At 47.8% G+C, this 12,463-nt stretch overlaps 1 protein-coding gene across 1 annotated transcript; it reads left to right on the top strand.

The window, feature by feature from the left end:
- Window positions 1-624: 624 nt before the first annotated feature.
- On the top strand, window positions 625-12,403 carry agpat2 (1-acylglycerol-3-phosphate O-acyltransferase 2 (lysophosphatidic acid acyltransferase, beta)). Its single transcript, XM_084686644.1, has 6 exons — window positions 625-1,110; window positions 4,306-4,439; window positions 6,194-6,369; window positions 7,129-7,224; window positions 8,813-8,885; window positions 9,001-12,403. Exons 1-6 carry the CDS (start codon window positions 935-937, stop codon window positions 9,156-9,158), a joined length of 813 nt encoding a protein of 270 aa, XP_084542770.1. The 5' UTR covers window positions 625-934; the 3' UTR covers window positions 9,159-12,403.
- The last annotated feature ends 60 nt before the right edge of the window (window positions 12,404-12,463 follow it).

Below are 12,463 nucleotides of genomic sequence, written 5' to 3'. Positions count from 1 at the left end.
ATGGTGCTAGTGAGTAATGTGATGGTGGAGTAAGTATTAAAAAGAGAAATGTTACACTCCCCTGCCCTTCTGTCAAATTATAATTAGCTAAATTATTCAAACGAAAACAAAATCATACTATAAATATAGCTATATATAGCCGTATGTGTGTGTTCTTAGTCATTCTACTTAATATAGGCCTATAGCACCAATTACAACTTTTCTGCATGATTTAATTGATTTCATTGGATTAATGTCTTCACTGAGCACATATGCAGTTAACAAAGATCGGTTGGCTCTTGTGTCAAATTCCTGGATTATCACATCTAATCCCATTAACTATGTCTATAATCTCCAGGCTATGCCGCCAATGCGATTTATTGGTTTCTATTGGTTTTGAACATGAACTAAACAACTGGACCTATATATTTTGATTGCAATAATAGTTGTGTATTTCTAGATGAAATTGAAAGGAAGAAACAGACAAAGGAACCATATTTTAAAGATGTAATCTTGACCTTTATCATGAGTTGTAATGTTTGTTTGTTTGTGTGCACATCAGGCGAGCTTCACATTAGCTGAGATTTCATCGCGTGAACCACTAGATAGAGTGCTAAACTACCGGAAACAGAAATGTACAGCAAAATATCAGAGTTCATCGGCTCCGCCTCGCGAGGTTGCCTTTCCCTACCATCACATGGAAAGTGTTGCCTAGTTAGTGTTATGTTCAGCGTCCACGTTTGGAAGAAGCACGCTATTTTAGCTTGAGAACAAGTTGTACGCCGCTGAAGTTGACCCAAGCCGTTGACGTCGGAGGCTGGAATGCCAGTCGGGGCCACAGTGCCTCTGTTCACGCTCGTGTTTGCATAGCTAAGAGCTAGTTAGTTAGCCAGCCATCATCGAACCGTGCGGTTTGCTGGCAGTTTCTGGAGGAATCTCAGTTCAAGGGATCAGCATGGATGTGCTGTGGATGATGCCGCTGCTGCTGGTCCCGCTTCTGTTGTGGACCAGCAGCACATTTGTATTTTATTTCAAAAAGTGTTTCTACGTGGCCTGGATGATGTGCTTGGGGCTGATTGGGATTCCACTCAGCATTCTCAAAAGCGGCGGGAGAGACATTGAGAATATGAGGTGAGTTGTCTGCATAAGAAGCTCGAGCCGTACCTTGTCTTACCAAAGCATAATGACAGATAGCTAGGACTATTGGGGATGTTTGATTCGCTGCACCGGGTAGGCTAGGTGACATTATGTTGGAAGGCTAACCCCTTCAGCCGGAGTATTGTAAACATATTGGTGACAGCTGCATATAATATTGAAACCGGACCGTTTTTAACTTTACAAGTATTTAACTTCATGTTCGTCATTGATATGTCTTGTTCAGACTTATCACTTTTAAATAGCCGACCCCACAAGCAGGTTTGAGAACATCCAGTTTTAGCTCCATGTAACGCGGCGTGACTGCGCTTATGAAAACAAATTGATGGATGTAGCCAGTTAGCTGACTGACTGCTTGGTACTTGCTAAACAGCAGAATGCTGAGATGACTAGATCATGACATTTGTAGTTAAGGTACTTGTATAACGTCATATGTTGACATCCCGTGTTTATTACACTCCATACATTTAAAGCCTGTTGGTTGGTTGTAACGTTTGCTAGCTAACTAGCCAGCCAACAAGGCTCAATGCATTGCCAGATGTTTCAGCTAGCTAACATTACCTCACTTTGCATGCAGAGATAGCCTCGAGGCCCAATTTTTTTCTTCTAACATTGTTATTGTTAAATAGTTTGTGAACATTGATTACTATTGTAAAAAGCAAGTATTTGTGCAAACGATAGACATATGTAATTCCTCAGACATAGCTCTGTTGCACAACAAGTGACAACATCTATCTTGGACCCAACATGGAACACATGATGTGTACCAAACAGCAGTAATCTAGCCAAATCATGTATGTTGTAGTCTAACTAGAAGAAAGTAACGTTGGTTGTAATAATGAACCCCATTGTATTAGTATTGCAGTCCACACAATGTACATTTGAAGAAAGTTCCCCCTTGCAGTTCACTTCACAACACTGTTCTTAGTCTAAGAATGTAGAGTATTGCTGGGGTCAGTGACGCCCCAAGTGATTGTATCCGGGTTTCAGATGAGGAGGTTGGATTGGATGTCCATCCCAGGTTGTGTTACTGATTATTGGGTTGGTTCCCTGTCATGGTATTATTTACCTAGAAAGGTAATGCCTCGTGCCCCAGTAAACTGTGGACCAAGTATGTCGTTTTAAAAGGTCGATTTAGCTCAAACAAAGCTTGTTTTTTAGTATTTCAGATAATTGTGAACCTGTGAACCTGTGAAATTGTGAACCTGTGTTGGTGTTATGTTGCATACTAGTGTACCACCCTGTCGTTAAACCAAAGGTTATTAAGATCTGAACCTATTCACTGTGACTAACAACTTGTGCTGTGTACGTGGGTGGAATAGAGTGGCAGAGAAAAAGGACAAACACAGACGGTCATTGATGTCGACGGAGCCCCAGAGAGGGACAGACTGATTGGGCGGCACAGTCCTTCAGTCATCCTCCGTACAAGAGAGGGCTCGACTCTGGTCTCGCCACACAACAGTTCTAAAAGTCAGTCTGTCTTCTCTTGGCTACATTGATGTTGACGATGACATAGAAGAACACGTGAACATCAGCATAAATTGGCCTCGACGTAGGTCTGTCTACATGAATTATCGTGACAAGTTTGACAAAGATGAGGGTTCCTGATTGGGAACCATCTTTCATTCCCCGCCCCCCTCCCCCCAATGGCTGCAGTAAAGTCCAGTTGGCTAACAGTTTGTTTGTCCTTGCCATTGCAACAGGCCATGGTGACCCAAGAAGGTTGATAGAAAAGAAGGATTCTGGTTATTCTGAGGGGACAAAAGGTCAGAAAGAACAATAAGAGAAATGTTCCCTTTCGGTGAAAGTCATTCCATTTGTGTTTGTTAAACACAAATGTGTGTGTTGTTCCCTTGACCATAAGTTTGGTTTTATCATGTTTCTCAGGTACGTTTAGGACTGTGCGAAGTAAGTGATGTGAAACCTTAACAGAGATAATGACAAGGTTATCGACCTAAAGTGCGTGTGCAATGCATTCTGAACTGCAATCGGCATGCAGACAGAGGTCTTGCATCACCTTTTGCACAAGTCTGCCGCACAAGTTTACCGCGTTATCTTCACATTGCAGCGACAAAAGCCCAACTTTGAATAGAACGTTGTTCCTGTTCAAAGGTTATCTGACATCGTGCCACTGTGTTCAACTGGCACGACACACGCACCTCAGTGATTTAACGTTTTTTGATCAGTCACAAGGCGCGCACATTTGGTTAGCGTTGCCAGGATCGGCCGGCCACACCCATGTAGGCCGGCGTGCCATAGAAAGACCAGCCCCACAAAGTGAGCATTGTTCCGGCGTGGTGGTCTGAAGCAGCTGCAACCTTCTCCCTCCCATTAGGAACATTGATAATGACTTTCATGGGATCAACGTTACCCAAGACAGCCCAGCGTTTTTACATCAGTTGGCCGCGAGAGCTCTGAAGCGTCCTGGTACACAGACGATAGTCCTTTTAGGTCTGTAAATGAGGCCTGGTCTAGCCTGTATGGACACATGGGCTGTGACGCGTGCCAACTGTACCGGCCGTAGCCGCTATGAAGACATGAGCTATTGCACATTCCCACTGAGCTAGCCAACATGAAGACAGAGGGCCATGATACACGCCTACTTTACGGACCTGCATGCAGACACAGGGCTTTTGCACATAACCTAGCCTGTATGCATGTGTGTGGAGGACTGCACATGTGCAGCGCTAACATCGAAAGCCTTCTAGGGTGTACGGATCACACGCTTGGCTTTGTTTCTGTGTCATTTTAAACATGACCCCATTGATGGGAACCATTTTCCCTGGTGGATCAGCCCCCTGTGGCTGACTCAGTGAGCGCTGTCATCATCCTGTTATCGCAGGAAATGACATGTGTGATGCCAGAAGGAGCCCCAAACACCTCAAGGAAACATTGACAGACAGATGGTTGGATTGCAATTCCTCAAAGCTTATTGGAGCGTTTAACTCATTCAGGGCAGATTATCCGCCACCTTAGAAACAAACGTAACTAATAAGGAATACGTAGTTACATTTCCATCTTAAGCAACTGTAACAGGAAAGGCTTGATTGGTAATATAATAATATTGATGATATACAGTATACATAGAACTTATGAAATCTACTGTCGTCAGTGTGCAATAATAATCATTTCCTAAACATGTTCTGGTTGGCTTACCTGTTTCCTGTCCAGGGTGATCCGCTTCCTGGTTCGTCACGTGAAGTACTTCCTGGGTCTGAGGTTTGAAGTGAGCGGTTTGGAGCACCTGCAAACAGCGGGGCCCTATGTCATCATCTCCAACCACCAGAGCTCCTTGGATGTGCTGGGTAGGAAACACACACACACACACACACACAGTCAAACAGACTCGCTGATAAACCTCAGTGACACATTTACACACATATTCACACAATACGTTGAACAAGGTCCATGGCACCCTGACCACTATCTCTGTAGGCAAATATCCAACCATGTAAATACCGGGTGTCCTCGGCCCAGCAAACCTACAGACCTGAACCAAGACAGGGACGGCCACGCCCTCTGCCAGCTCTCATCCAACCCTCCACTCGGACCTATATAACACTGGTTGGCGTGACATTTGTGCCCGGCCCGGCCTCACTGTCAGTGGGGCCGAGGTCACGGACGGCCCTGCTCCCAATCACGGCTGCCCTGACCATTAGCCCAGATGAAACCAGAGACTGAGCAACACACGTGGTTGAGCCCAGCAAAACGGGCCCACGACATCAAACGGATTTTTCCGGAGAGATACGTTGACAAGCCGCGTTCAACACGAGCGGAAGAGGAAGGCCAGGATCAATGGGGATACTGCTTAGCCAAGTCCCAGGAGAACAGTCGACTCGCGCTAAACAGAGCGGGGCGACGAAGACGTTGAATTATTGAACGCGAACCCGTCGAGAGACTGGAGAATATATTATGAGTGGGTTGCGTCACGTGGAATTAAATGCAAAGTCTCCAGGGGGGGAGGGGGGGGGGGTGGAGGGAGATTTTCCTGACTGGAGACCAGCCTGTAGCCTCTGTATGAACCCAGTGTTATGGTGTGTTGGCCGGGAATAGCACTGTTAGGGATCCTACTGTATGGGCCGGAGAATGGGCTGTCTTCACTCGTGTGTCTAACTCTTCCTCCTGGTTATGCCCTGCGTGTGGGGTCTGAGACTTTAAGCCTGAGGAGATGAAAGTGTGTGTTTAATGTGCGTGTCTCTCTTTCAAAGTGTTGACCCCTCTCCACGGTCGTAAACATACTGAGGCTGTGTGTGTGTGTGTGTGTGTGTGTGTGTGCGCGCACAGTGCTGAGTGACACTGGCAGGCCAGGGGCCAGCATGGTGACAGCAGGGCCAGAGCCAGGTGTTTCATTAGAGCCAAAGCAAGCTCAGCGTGAGGCTGGTCCTGGGTCAGTTACCATGCCAACCTCCACCAGACTCCGGAGAGCAACAGCTGAACCCAGACCCGTGATGAACAGGGGAAGCCCCTCGCCGGTCTCTTCCCTCCTGAGCTCAGCAGCTTCCCTCTGTGTCCCGGGTCTCCCTCGTGCTGGTGCTCCGTCTGTGTCTCCCTGACCCCCAGGTGTGGTGTGTGCCCGCGGGCCGTCACCCTGGATGTGTCGGGGTTCGACTCACGTCCACAGCAAAACGTTGGTCGTCGTTTTTTTTTTTTTTTTTTTATATATATATTTTTTTTTATGAGGATGTTATGTACAAGGCCGTTTGAGATAAGGACCTCCTGAAGAACTCTGGCTCAAAGTTCTCCCCGTATCACGATCTTTGAGGAAGATAACTCGCCAGAGGACGCAAGCATGTTTGCACATACTGTACTGTATATGTGTTAGTAAACCTTCTCCCCCCCCCCCTCCTCCCCTCTCTTCTTTACCTGCCTTTTTCTTTTGTCCCTCTCCCTGCTTCTCTCCATCCCGAACATCCATTCCTTTGGTGTGTGTCCCCTCCACCCTCTTTTCCTCCCTCCCTCCCCTTCTCCTGTCCCCCTTCCTGTGGTCCTCTCTCCCGCCTCTCCATCCCCCCCCCCCCCCCCCGTGTCCCCTGTCATCCTCCGCTCCGTCCCTCGGTAGGCCTGATGGAGATCCTCCCTGACCGCTGCACCATGGTGGCCAAGAAGGAGCTGGTCTATGCAGGCACCGTGGGGATCATCTGCTGGCTGGGCGGCATCGTCTTCATCAACCGGCAGAAGACCCACGACGCCAAGACTGTCATGGCGGGCGCGGCCAAGACCATGCTCGATGACCAGGTACGTCGGAACCCACTATTCCCCCATGAGGTCGAGGTGGGACACATGCTAGCACCAGGACTAGCCCTCTGGTCTGGGTAGGACTCACCCTAGCACCAGTTCCAGGACTAGCCCTCTGGTCTGGGTCGGACTCACCCTAGCACCAGTTCCAGGACTAGCCCTCTGGTCTGGGTCGGACTTACCCTAGCACCAGTTCCAGGACTAGCCCTCTGGTCTGGGTCGGACTCACCCTAGCACCAGTTCCAGGACTAGCCCTCTGGTCTAGGTAGGACTCACCGTAGCACCAGTTCCAGGACTAGCCCTCTGGTCTAGGTAGGACTCACCCTAGCACCAGTTCCAGGACTATCCCTCTGATCTAGGTAGGACTCACCCTAGCACCAGTTCCAGGACTATCCCTCTGATCTAGGTAGGACTCACCGTAGCACCAGTTCCAGGACTAGTCCTCTGGTCTAGGTAGGACTCACCGTAGCACCAGTTCCAGGACTAGTCCTCTGGTCTGGGTGATCGTCAGCTCATGACCTGGACTATGACCTCGAGTCAAGATGGTGCTGCGGAGCTGCACCATAAATTCCAGTTTATAGAGTTGAACGTGTGTTTTAAAGGCTTCTGCTTGCAACACATCATCACAGCACATAAACAGTGACGGGCAGATTTATGTTCGAAAGATAAGACAGACCAGGACATCCGTTTCTGTCGGTTGATGCACCCACGCCTCGTCATTCAGCGCCTGTTCTGACCCTTGACCTCTGACCCTTGCAGATCCGCTTGTGGGTGTTCCCCGAAGGCACAAGGAACCAGAGAGGAGACCTCCTGCCATTCAAGAAGGGAGCTTTCCATCTGGCCATACAGGCACAGGTTTGTCCCCAGGCCAGCTGTGTGCATTTGCATGTGTGTGCCTGTGTACAAATATGCATATCTGTGTACAGGGGGTCAGGTGGCTGAGCGGTTAGGGAGTCGGGCTATTAATCAGAAGGTTGCCAGTTCGATTCCCGACCGTGCAAAATGAAGTTGTGTCCTTGTGGGCAAGGCCCTTCACCCTACCTGCCTAGGGGAGAATGTCCCTGTACTTGCTGTAAGTCGCTCTGGATAAGAGCGTCTGCTAAAATGACTACATGTTCATACGTGCCTGAGTGTGTGTCTCCGTTCTGTGAGTCAAGCACTGCTTTCACGGGAAGTTAGTCGTCAACGGTGCCTATTCAGGACACATGGGGGAGCTAGCATTCTGACTGGGCACGGATAGGCTGAGGCCTGACCCAGCAATAACGTGTTCCCCGCTGACATTTTAGTGTTTATTTATGGGAACAACCCAGACGGCTCGGGCTTATTGGGATCTGTCACAGATGACAAGCCTGTGGATCCAGCCAAGAGATAGAGGAGAGATGGGAGAAGAGAGACAGGGAGGAGGGAGGGATGGGGGGAGGGAGGGATGGGGGAGGGGGAGGGGGAGGGGGAGGGAGGGAGACGGGTCCGGAGAGCAATCTTGGACGGAGGGAGCAAGGGGGAGGGTTTCGTCAGACAGGAAGCTCTGCAGGGCTCGCCTGTCTCGTCTGCCAGCCTGTTTAGGCTCAGGTCTGGCTCGGCTCTCATCTCATGTCTCCCAACACCAGTGATGTGCTACAAAGCACAGGTGGAACACATTAAAGCTCAACAGAAGATGGAAGACACACACACACACACACACTGTGCAGGTTCACCTCAGGCCTCGGTGTGGCGGTAGGGGCTATGGTGGTGTGTTCTGTTCAAAGTGCAGTAGGTCACTGGTGTCACAAGAGACATACCAGTAATCGTTTTGATTTGGGTCATCCGTTTGTGTGTGTGTGTGTGTATATATGTGTGTGTGTGTGTGTGTGTGTGTATATGTGTGTGTGTGTGCCCCCTCTACTGCTTGAGCGCTGTGGTGGCTGGTCTAGATGGATATCAGACGAGCTCTGAAGAGCATCAGAGAGAATGGAGGGGGGCAGCCTAATGAGGAGCTGCTGCTCCCCATTAACGAGTGTGCACGCACACACAAACATGTCTTTAAGACGCGCATTGAAAAAAGGGAAGGGAAAAAAAATCGCTAACACCTGGTCATTGTCAGCATCAACGCTGTTCCAATTTTCCTGCGATGCTTCATGTAGGACACCCACACCATATGCGCCGAATGCTAGCCAGCCAGCCAGCCGAGCAGAAGCGGACCAGGCCCCCGGGGGGGGGGCCCCACTTTGGCCCCCGTTGAAGGGGCCTCTCCGGGCCGCCTGGAGAGAGGGCTGGTGCACTGCTAAAGTGAAGTCTGTCTGGGCCACGTCAGTCGTGCGTTTCTCTTGACGTGTCTTTTGTCCTTGTGTCGCTGAGGGATGGGTGGGGGGGGGGGGGGAGGGTGATAGACACTTTGAACTGAATCTCTCTCTCTCTCTTTCTCTCTCTCTCACTCTCTTTCTCTCTCTCTCTCTCTCTCTCTCAGGTTCCCATAATCCCAATAGTCTTCTCGTCATACAGCAACTTCTACCTACGGAAAGAGAAGCAGTTCAAGTCAGGTACGGGCCAGCGCCCCTGTAGTGAACCTATCTGAAGGAGTTCATTTCCGTTCAGTAAACTGTTGGCTGTGTGCCAGTGTGATGGTGGTGATGACGACCCCGTTGTTCCTCCCAGGCACCATCACCCTGAAGATCCTCCCGAAGATGGAGACCAAGGGGATGACGTCGGACGACGTGTCGTCCCTCTGCGACAAGTCCTACGACCTGATGCGCTCCGCCTTCCTGGACATTTCCGCCCCCCTAACCCAGAGCAACGGGCCCACACGCCACTGAACATTGAAACATTGAATCTTGCTTCATCTCTGACCTTCTTCCAGACAAACACCCCCCCCCCCATACACCCTCTGCATTGCCATGGTTACCTGCCCAGGTACCCCATAAGTACAACGTGTCATAAGCGTGCTCGCTGGTTTCTGTTTTCTGGCCCCAAGTTCTGGTCCACGTCAATGCCGACCCGCAGCCCTGGTCCCAGTCCTCGCCCCTGAGCCCCCCCCCCACCATATCGGAACAACCGCAGACGCCCCCCCCCCCCCCCGCGCGATGAGATGGCGGCGTGGCAGGGTGAAGATAGGCTGGCCACAGAACCGTTCCGGAAGTGTGTTCATCCCGCATGCCTTTCAGATAGCTCAGCCCGCCATGGTCCACTAGCTGTTTTATCATCAGTCTTATCTCAGTCATCATCTCCGGGTTGTTTTTTTTTTTTTTTTTTTTTTTTTTGCTGTGGCATGTTCCTGTTTAGTCAATACTTATTTTTTCTTGGGGGGGGGGGGGGGGGGGGGGGAAGGTCTTATGTGTTGGTGGACATTTGTGTGTTTCTCTCATTCTGCCTTAACTGATCGAGTAACTGATCAAGTAACTGATCTAGTCACTGATCTAGTAACTGATCAAGTAACTGATCTAGTCACTGATCTAGTAACTGATCTAGTAACTGGTCCCATTAAACACCAACCACTCTGCCTGCTGTAAACAAACGCACACTCACTACAACCCCTCCCCCGCTGTTCCCCTTCAAGTGTATCTCCCCCTTTCTGCATTCCAGTCTTCTGCTTCCTCAGAAGAGGAGGTCCAGGTTATCCTAAGGGCGGGGGGTCAGGGGTGAGGAGGCGAGACACTGGCGTTGACCCAGGACTCGGTGGCATCGACTTTTTGCGATCCATAATTGGCTCCACGGCCACCTGACCAATGCGCCGATCAAAGATTGCTCCGCGCGGTACCCCGGGACCACACCGACGGAAAGGATCAGCAGAATAGCCAGGCACACCTTATCAACGGCAGCGTCACGGCCGCAGCCGCCGCGTCTGTGCCGACTTCGTCGACTGAAAAGTGGGACCTCATCGATTTCAATGTTGTGCATTGCTGGCGTTCCGCCGCTTTCTTCCCTCTTTGGTTTGTCGTTTTATCTCCCGACAGTCAAGACTTTAATCTGCATGTGTAGCGAGTGTCTTTTTCGCTGTGCTTCTTAGTTTTCTCTGTTCTGGCGCTCTTTATTTATTCTTCTCAGCGTTTCTTCTTCCTTCCGAAGGGTCTTTCTCCCTCCCTACGTGAAGGTTTGTCTGATGTCAAAGGTGGGGGGAAAAAAAGTGCAATGTCCAACCAAACTGTTTGAGCATTACAGTTCCAAAGTGCGAGCTTCCTGTTGTGCCATGTGTGAGTGTTCCGATGAGGGAAGTGTTAGACCGTGATAGTACTAGATTATATAGGACTATCTGGGATAAATTAGCCATCAATGGGTTTTACGGTCGAGGTCAATGTTTCCATAGAGACCGTGACAGTCACGACAGTGAGCGAGACGCATTGGAGGTTAAGATCTCGAATCTTGATCTCGTTTAGTTCCGGTTGTTTGGACGTTTATCCGGACCTGAACACTAATTCACTGACTGCTAACAAACCTACATGTTCCTGAACCCCGAGAAGAAACTCTCCAGTGTGTGAATTCGACTCACAGGGAAAGCCTGAAGAAGAAGGGAATGTTTTCCACAACGTAACTACTTATTATCTAGTTACTTTCAAAATCAGTTTGATCACTATTCAAGGTTTGTTTATTTCAGTGACGATGGCTAAATACATTAATTGACCATATTGTGACCAAACTCAACTGGATTTTGGTGGGTAGGTTTTTGGCCTTATAGTATAGATGGTTATTATTTCAGTTTGAATTGTGAAGTAAAGTAATATAGCGAGTTTTATATTTTGTCATTTATAAAGACAAATAATATGAGGAAGACTAAACAAATGATTATTTGTTTACGGTATTACGGCTTTTCCTTTTTGAATTTGCCTCTGGTTTTTGATAGTTTTGTTAAAAGTTTGCAAAATGGAGTAGCTTGCAACTTTCTTCCCATTAAACACCATTCTGAAAAGTGTATTTAATTATATACAAGCTCTGTGTTATAATACTTGCATTACCATTTTTATGATTTTCAAGTAAACATGATTACAATGAGATGTTGGTTTGCTTGCTATATAAATGTGTATTTGGACACTACCACACCTATTTATTTTACAAAAATTCTACAAATTGTACATAGAATTTGCTGCAACATTCTGCTTCCCTGAACTTCTTGAAGAACTAGTACACGGCAGGAATGAAAACATGAATTGTGTGTCTGATCCTGAGCCAGTGAGTCCAGCTCTGTAGTCAAGTGGCTGCCACAGTATTATTTGGTCCTCTGCATCAGGCAGCAGATCTATAGCATACCTACAGGGCCAGAGTTTCCTCTGTCTATGTTGTTGTCAAAGGTCAGTCACGCTGCATATGCTTACCATGACCCCTACGGTAATTCCAGCTCACCCAAATCAGTGACACCTCTTTAATCTCCTTGGTGGATTTATTTTAATTTTTTGTAATCTGCAGTTGTTTTTTTCTGCTTGTCTTTCAAATGCAGGTTTGAATGTCTAACACAACCACTACCAAATTGGTTTCAGCCAAAATGTACAACTGTCATTGATTTAGAGATGGCAAATGATGTTGTTTTATGATTTTGATGCTCTTTTTCTTTTGCAGCTCAAGATTCCTGTATGTTAGTGCATTTCATGGATTTGAAATGACCTTAGGTGAACAGGCTTGTCCATACCTAAGCCATGCAATGTTGAATTGGCAGTTGTTGAAATGAATTATATATAAAATATTGGAAAAGATTTAAAAGAAAAAATCTGAAATAATTATAAAGCCGTTATGTTAAAATTTTGGTGGTATATTTGGAAAAAATAAATAAAAATAAATAAATATATATATATATATATATATTCTCTATGTTCACCAAAGCTATTGAAGTGTAACCTGATGGTAGCTTTAGGTATAAAATACGTGTGGAAAACTGAGCTGGCTGAAGCGTTGTCTGTCAGCATCCTGCAGAGCCGTGTGCGAGCGTGTGTTTACATACACACACATGTGGCGGCCCGTCGTAGTAAATGGTTAATATCAAAAATGTGGTGTTCATCAATTTTCACACAATATGGATACATGTTTTGACGAATGCCTTGGAAAAGAATAAATACATTAAATTCTTTTTTTCTTATGTCATCGTTGTGGGGTGCTTTGATTCGTGGTCCGCCATCTTCCAAAAGGCATGGCTTAC

Source organism: Hypomesus nipponensis, chromosome 22 (genome assembly GCF_054491055.1).
Source record: "Hypomesus nipponensis isolate SF chromosome 22, ASM5449105v1, whole genome shotgun sequence".
In the NCBI taxonomy this organism is placed as follows: Eukaryota; Metazoa; Chordata; class Actinopteri; order Osmeriformes; family Osmeridae; genus Hypomesus; species Hypomesus nipponensis.
Note: the sequence above shows the minus strand (reverse complement) of the source record. Positions and strands in the feature narration are given on the sequence as shown.

Excerpts from the sequence above, each read along its gene's own strand:
- agpat2 (XM_084686644.1), top strand. The coding sequence starts at position 935 with ATGGATGTGCTGTGGATGATGCCGCTGCTGCTGGTCCCGCTTCTGTTG. Across the intron at positions 1,111-4,305 it reads AGAGACATTGAGAATATGAG|GGTGATCCGCTTCCTGGTTC; the intron begins GTGAGTTGTCTG and ends TTTCCTGTCCAG. Across the intron at positions 7,225-8,812 it reads ATCTGGCCATACAGGCACAG|GTTCCCATAATCCCAATAGT; the intron begins GTTTGTCCCCAG and ends TCTCTCTCTCAG.